The sequence below is a fragment of the Nicotiana tabacum genome, chromosome 1 (genome assembly GCF_000715075.1).
Source record: "Nicotiana tabacum cultivar K326 chromosome 1, ASM71507v2, whole genome shotgun sequence".
NCBI lineage: Eukaryota > Viridiplantae > Streptophyta > Magnoliopsida > Solanales > Solanaceae > Nicotiana > Nicotiana tabacum.
In genome coordinates, this window is record NC_134080.1 from 211,593,595 (window position 1) to 211,601,091 (window position 7,497).

General features: G+C 35.3%; 1 protein-coding gene across 9 annotated transcripts; it reads right to left on the reverse strand.

The window, feature by feature from the left end:
• Positions 1-354: 354 nt before the first annotated feature.
• LOC107763718 (uncharacterized) lies at positions 355-7,256 on the reverse strand. 9 transcript variants are annotated; one of them, XM_075256525.1, is made up of 11 exons: positions 6,345-6,439; positions 5,929-6,047; positions 4,729-4,803; positions 3,950-4,059; positions 3,637-3,705; positions 2,622-2,737; positions 2,158-2,212; positions 1,925-2,045; positions 1,719-1,766; positions 1,537-1,631; positions 355-920 (listed from the first exon to the last, which is right to left on the reverse strand). In XM_075256525.1, the coding sequence occupies exons 4-11, from the start codon at positions 4,049-4,051 to the stop codon at positions 768-770; spliced, it is 759 nt and encodes a 252-aa protein (XP_075112626.1). In that variant the 5' UTR covers positions 4,052-4,059; positions 4,729-4,803; positions 5,929-6,047; positions 6,345-6,439; the 3' UTR covers positions 355-767. The 9 variants fall into 9 exon arrangements, with proteins under 9 accessions (XP_075112626.1, XP_075112619.1, XP_075112621.1 ...); XM_075256518.1 differs by having other exon boundaries at positions 4,701-4,803; positions 6,345-6,436; XM_075256520.1 differs by lacking the exons at positions 5,929-6,047; positions 6,345-6,439 and adding an exon at positions 6,936-7,256.
• Positions 7,257-7,497: the final 241 nt, after the last annotated feature.

Genomic DNA, 7,497 nt, shown 5'->3' on the forward strand with positions numbered 1-7,497 from the left:
ACATTACTTAACTCAGAACAACAACAACAATAATATACCCAGTGTAATCCCACAAATGGGGTCTGGAAAGAGTAGTGTGTACGTAGAAAAGCTGTTTCCGATAGACCCTCGGCTCTAAGAAAAAAAAACAAAGCAAGTTTGAGAAAAAAAACAGTAGTGCGGATGTTGGAAATACTGGAGAAAAGAAACTGTAACGACAGCAAAACAATAAGATAACCGACGCCAAAGGAAACAACAGGATAGGACTTTGCATAACTCAAAACTGGCAAAATTGTTAGCCAACCTGTGGCAACACTTCTTTCATCTATGCATTCAACAACTACACATCAACAAATTCCCAAGCACACTGGATCGGAAATATGAATCTTTCATGTCCATTAAGCTCTTCTCAATCACGATATCATACAAAATTAACAAAAAAAAAATTCAGTAAAACACTCTAGAAGTTCTCTATATTTTCTACTAACCGGACTAAAAAGATCATAGAAAACATCCGAAACCTATTCAGTAATGTTTGAGTTGTGTAAACTACCATCCTTTTGTATAGAAAATTTCAGGTTTAGCTATTGGATGTATCTCAATCATTTCATCGCATTCTCTCTCTCTCGTGGAAACAATCTCTTGCAGAAATGCAGGGTAAGGCTGTGTACAATAGACCCTTGTGATCCGGCCCTTCCCTGGACCCCGCACATAGCGGGAGTTTAGTGCACCGGGCTGCCCTTTTTTTGTCTGTCTTTAATTAACCAAACTGCAGAATGAGTGAGCTATCAGGTATTACCGAGGGGAATAAGAAGTGTATGTGCTATATCAGGTTGTATGCTGGCAGATCTTCTATTCTTTGTATATCTTCTAATGATAATTCCCTCTCTAATTGCGTCCTTGTCGCTTGCAAAACATCCTGAAGGAATAAAACAAAAACACTTTCGTAGAGTGTAGAGGAAAAGTTAGCTAACATATTGTGCGACATTCTTTTCTGTTTTAGATCTACATTTACCTTCATTTACAGATCATAGGACTAACTCTTTATGCTAAACATGACTGTTTTCCGGACAAACACAGTAAAAAAGAATAATATTGAGTAAAATCACTAAACTTTGGAACCCTTCATTTCCTATATCAGTTTAGCAAAGGGCGTTCTGATGCGAATGCACAGCAAAGTTCTATACCTATACCGTCCTTATTTAGTGAAGTCACACAGAAATGAAGTTGTGTTTGAACTAAAGGACCTGTATGTTTAATGCTCTCTCCTAAATGATAGTGTTAAATCAAAAAATAATCAGCATTATAATTTTCTAAAAAGAAGTGCGATGGGATTAATCTTAATTCATAAGCTCATGACATGTTCCTCCATATGGTCCACACGTGTGTGAGAAATGGAAGGGCGAGAGCAGGGGCGCATATAGGGTAATAGATACAATTTCAGCCGAACCTAGTAACTTTAGCTTATATCATGTATATGTGTTAAAAATCCACTAAATTGATACAGATAACTTGAACTCATAAAGTTCAAATACAGAGAGAGAGAGAGAAGTATACCTTAAACTCCATATATGAAGCACACATAGCCAGCCACTGCGCATCCATCATCGCGAACGCTATACAGTATAGAACATCAAATGCCTCGTCATCCTCTGCATTATTTTTTAGCGAAAAAGTTCATCTAGAAAGCACCCTGATTCAGTACTTAGGTTAATTTTCTATCTATATGACTGGCTTACCTCCTAATAACTTAACGAAATTAATTCCCGGTAGACACTTCGGCTTTTCTGTAAGAGAAAAAGAAGAAAATCAATTCCGGTTCAGAATGGAGAGGAAAATATTAGCAAAATGTATAATTTGAGACAATAAAGAATCATAAAGAATAATATTTGAAAGCAGATGAGATTGTTCTTAATTAGTATAATCGCTTAAAACGTTAGATCACCTGAGTATAAGTCCAGCATCTGAATCAACATGAATGAAACATTAATCCCAGCAACTGCAAATGGATACTCCCACGTTGCCCTCGATCCACTTCGTTTGAAAAGCAACCTATGAAAACAAGCCTTGATTTTGAATATATGTAATTAGTTATGACTTATTATGCCACAATCATACTATGAAAACTTATCCTACTGAGCAATTTAAGCTCTTTGCAGAACAGCCAAACGATCATACCGGATATCTTGTTGCAAAAAACAGCAAATTCTCGAGTGAAATAAATCCACAACCCCTACAACAAGATGATTTCTCAAATGAGATAAGTACTTTAGATAACTAAAGTAAACTAAGTGTCAGAGGTTGGGGAGATATTGGAGATATACATTGGAACACAGATCTCGGCTTTTTTTAAAAGTGAATAAGAATCAAAGTGAACAACGCCAAGAACTATATTTTCCTGATCCTTAGCTTTCTACTGGTGTCATAGAAGTGCCACTAGACGAGTGTCGCAAATGAATAGTTGGATACTTTTTTCTCTATAGATGAACAAGCAAACTGCTACATTCTAATTATCGCAGTTGACCTGCGGAAATGAATCACCTCTTGCCAAAAGTCTTATACATTTCTTCCGACGATAAAAGTGAGAAAAATTATTAATGTATCTTGACGAAAGATTTAGGATCTCAAAGGCTGAACTTTACCTGAAGTCAGTTGATGGATTTGCTCCTTGCCAGCCCATATCTTTCCATTGCTCGGAGATCAAACTTTTCAGCTTAACATTTGGAAATGCCGCGTTCCATAAAGCTTGAAGAGCTTCCTGAAAATTGGAGTTAACTATTTGCTAAAATACATGTTACAACCAGAAAAACGTAAACAATATCATAATTTAAAAGACACGCAGGTACAGATTGAAACAAAATCCAGAAAGAAAATGCAGGGGTAACTAAGGTTTCCACTTTCTGATACGTCGCAGATAAACTAAGTTACTACTCTGATAGGTTAGCAGATACTGATAATATCATTAAGATTAAATGTGATAAAATAGTGATCTCAGTGCTTTGCAATGAAATTAGAGTGGCAGAATGTTTTAGTGACTTCTTACAAGATTTCAGTATATTGAATTAATGAGAGTGCCCGCATATGAAAACTTCAGATTTATTTCAAGAACTATTGCATAGCTTGTTTTGTTTGCAATATCACTAGTTATGTGAACATTTGTGGGCATGAAAACTTGTAACCAATAGTAGAACGCCAAGTAGACCGGATTAGATCTTCATAATTCCATAAACTGTTAAGGGAACATTATTACTGTATAATATATTTCTTTAATTATTATTCTGAAAAATATGTCCGTCTAGTTTCTGATATTCATACGAAGTACATACATATATTTTTTTTTATGTTGTTGATAAACTGTAAAACAAAAGGTAGATAATTTAGATCAATCAACAACAACAATAACAAACCCAGAGTAATCCCACAAGCAGGGTTTGGTGAGAGTAATGTGTACGCAGACCTTACTACCTTATGAAGATAGAGACGTCGTTTCCGATAGTCATATTTAGATCAATAAATATAGTATTCCAAGTCCCTTATAAAAATGCCTCTACATAACCGTAGCAACTTGCAATTTCATCATCCCCAAGATATTAGCATTTATAACTACGAACTGAAATTAGCATGGAAATGAAAATAGAACAAGCATTTTGGAAATACTTGATGATCTAGGCGTGTTTCATCAAAAGGTACTCCTAGCCGTTCTTGAAGCCTGCGTAATCTTTCTTCCTGGCAGAAGTTAAATATATATGAAAAGATCCACAATGATACGAAGGTATAAATTACAAAGAGAAGTAAGAAAAAGAACTTCCATAATAGTCTCAACAATTTCTACCAACAGAAAGAACCACTGCACAAAGGAACCGATTCAACGAGATAGGCTAAAAAAGAAGCCTATACAACTTGGATAGACATGAAATAGAGGTAAAGGTCAGATAAATTCGAAGTCCAACAATATGGTACTCAGGTTTACCTGATGAGGAGTTAAAGGGTAGTCAAGATATTTATCGCTTCCAAACCGTTTATTGCCCGAGCGGTTGAAGATTCCTCCTATCCATGCTCGTGGTCCAACCATAGCATTAGCTACAGCCATCAAAATCCGATAAGTGAAATGAACAAATAACACTAGAAACGTTTATACTAGTCGCTTAACATATGAAGTAAAGGAAACAACAGCCCCAACAAAAAAGAATCAAAGAAGTGCTTCTTGAAGTTTTGCATTGAAGTCTTTCTTTTTCGCTATTCTTTGCATTGTTCTTCCGACAATTTGCACCATGCACTAGTCTATGATGCACCATGCTTATCCTAATTAGGCCGTACAATTGTCCGGTTTGGCTTACACAGCCTCTAAACATAAAATATGAAGACTTCTTTCTGGATAGTAATACTGTTGATGAAAGATGTTCAGGCTCACATATATATTGCAAAAAAAGAGATTTGACATCTAGAGTATTTTGTCATACAAAAATTTTCAAAACACGGCTGGTTAGGAATAACAGTTTCCAACTTTCCATTTAGACAATCCCAAAATTTTGCAATGTAAAAGAAGTACAAACATCGTAAAACAACATATTTCCTGTATTGAAGAAGAAGAAGAAGAAGAAGAAAGATTTGAAAGGCTAAAATACACTACCTAGGAGAAAATTTCTGAAATGTAGGCAAAAATAATACGGATGCAGCGACCTTTAATGAAATTATTAATTAGAAGAATAACTTGAACTCACTAAAGCACTGAGCTAACTGTGAAATTACGTGAGGAGAATTATGTGACCATGCTGGCTCCTCATCTAGCCTCTTTCCGTGCCAATTACTTTCATCTTCATCAGCCTGAATATCATAAGTTCTGTGAGATAAAATTACGAGCAGAAGTGTACCCTGCTTTATTATAAATTGCTAAGGAACCCAATTACACAATGAAATGAAAATGTTACAGCATTCAAGTTTATGAAGTTTAAACAAGAAGGGCAGGAGGATATTGCTATCAATGACTTGCCTGACTGTCCTAGTACCTCCCCCCCCCCCCAAACCTAAAGAGCACGAGCCCTTAACGAAGGACTCACGAACCATCCCTTGTCACAAGTGGATATATCAGCAATGTAGCTAGTATCGCAACATTGTTTAACTGGTCTAGCTGAGGCATTCAATGCGAAATAAAAAGATCAAAAAGAGAAAAAAGATAGCAACACGAAGAAAGATAAAAGTAATTTAAAGAGGGTCATTGGCATCACTTCACGAGTCTGAGTCTATAAAGACTGAAGGTTAATTCCAGTTGCTGCGCGTGAAAAGGGTTTGGTTAAAGATAATTACGTAAACGGATCGCAATATGGCATGAGGACATTGAGACAAGCTAAAGCCACTGCAAGCTGAATTTATTTCTAAAAGTTAGTCAAATTGAAATGAGATTACGACTCAGCATTTGATATACCGTTTCTTTGCTCTAAATCAACTCCTTTGGTAGAGTTCAGCGCAAAGGATTTGACTTAATATCACAGGCAATTAGCCAAATAGATTAATTGAGTCCCCACATTAGACAGGTAAATTCCAGAAAGACGAAAGTTACTCTTTCCCAGCATAGAATGCACTCAAAAAAACAACAGATGCATGAAGGTGCATACAGCTCGTAGCAGAGTGCAGCAGAGAAATTCAAACAACAACTTCAAGAAAATTGCAAGTTAATGCTTTTCTCATCACCCCCTACTATTCATGATGATAAATTAATCATCCATCATCTAGCTTAGGATCTACATCTTATTAAATCTAATAGAATGACCTACGTTTGCCTACAGTCAAGGTAGCTCAAGTTCGAATAATTATGTTTTATAACCGAGAAATCCACGAGGACCAGTGGGGCACGGTACGAAACTCGATAAATATTAGGCCAGTATCTTGCCTATAAAAGGACAGCCCAGTGCACAAAGCATCCCCTATTCATGCAGGATCCAAGGGCCGTACCTCAAAGGATATGATGTAGACAACTTATCTTGGTTGCTTCCACGACTCGAACCCATGACCTATAGGTCACACAGAAACAACTTTACCGTTGCTCCAAGGCTTCCCTTCAAGTATCTTGCCTATGAATAACCAAAATAACCCACATTGTTCAAAAATGGCAGTTTTGAACTGATAAAACCTATTGTTCAGTCCATTAACCATACTTGCATTCACTAATAGAAACTACGACACCTCAATCCCAAACATGTCGGGATCCACTAATATGAATCATCAACATCCATTTTTACTCAATTTGACCCTCTGCCTTCAACTATACTTGCATTCGACTAAGCTAATTAACCAAAATTTCAGCAAAGTAAAAGGATACACAATTACCAAGAGATGAAACTAGAAGAATGTGGAAGAAAGAAGCTTACTTTGTGATGGGAGGAGGCACAAGAAAGGATGCATTGACTACGCCTTAATCTCATTAGAAAGAAGAAGAAAATGTTGGGAGGATCAAATTTTCACAATGTTTCAAACAGAAACCAAAAGGGTAAACAGAATAATAATCAACAGTTGTTCAAATCATGATTACAGCAACACCATGCTTTCTTAAAATTCAAACTATCATCATTTTAATTTTCACTCTTACTTCTACCCTCCAAAATCCTGTAATCCCAATAAGGAAAGTTGGAGATTAACACCGCAATTAAAGGGAACTTTTGTTTAATGGACTTAATTACAGGTGCACAGGAATGGGAAAAGTTTCTTTTTTCTTTCTAAAAGGTAATAGAAAGATTAATTCTTTTTTACATCCAACCATGCCATATCATTACATAAGACAAAAAGAATAAAAGAACACCTCAAATAAACATAAAGTATACACCATTAATTTGCAAACTGCATGCAGATACAAAAATACAAAAAAAGGTATCACCTTTAATTGGCATATAATAAGAGAAATTCATGTTCTTGATTCAATAGAATGGTGAACATTTGCATGCGTACAATTAAAAAAAAAGTACCTTATTTTATGGCATAGAAGAAGATAAATCACATGTTCTTGACTCAACTACTGAGATGGCAGAAACCACAATGGTGGAAGAAGAAGAAGAAGAAGAAGAAAAGAGGAAAAATGGAGAAATGTGACAGATTCTTGGGTTCCATAGCCATTAACCAGCCATGTTGCTAAAACACCGCCTAATTTGTAGCCATATTTAGCTATTTTTGCATATTATAATCATTTGGACCCGTCTTAGCTGATCTTTTTGTTTTTTTTTTTGTTTTTTTTTCTTTTTTGGGAAATTTGTTTGTTCAAAAACAGATTTAAGATTAAAGATATATAATATGACACTATTAGGTGAAATTTTTGCCGACTGTCTCCTTTTTTATATCAACTTTTTAATAAATGATTTCTTTTATTTCTTTTGCAGTTAATGGACCTTTTTAGATAATGGTTAAAAACTTTTTTTTAACAAATTGAAAATCTTATGAGAAATTGATAGATTATGGTTTAAAATTTTATAAGTTATTGCAAACGTTAGATCACTAACATAATCTGTGAGTAAACCAAAAAATTAACTAAGC

Bases quoted from the DNA above. Each gene is read 5' to 3' on its own strand.
- LOC107763718 (XM_075256508.1), bottom strand. From the start codon at position 6,398: ATGAGATTAAGGCGTAGTCAATGCATCCTTTCTTGTGCCTCCTCCCAT. The intron at 4,060-4,700 runs GTGAGTTCAAGT...TGATGGCTGTAG, and splicing joins ACAGTTAGCTCAGTGCTTTA to CTAATGCTATGGTTGGACCA. The intron at 1,632-1,718 runs GTAAGCCAGTCA...AAAATAATGCAG, and splicing joins TTTCGTTAAGTTATTAGGAG to AGGATGACGAGGCATTTGAT.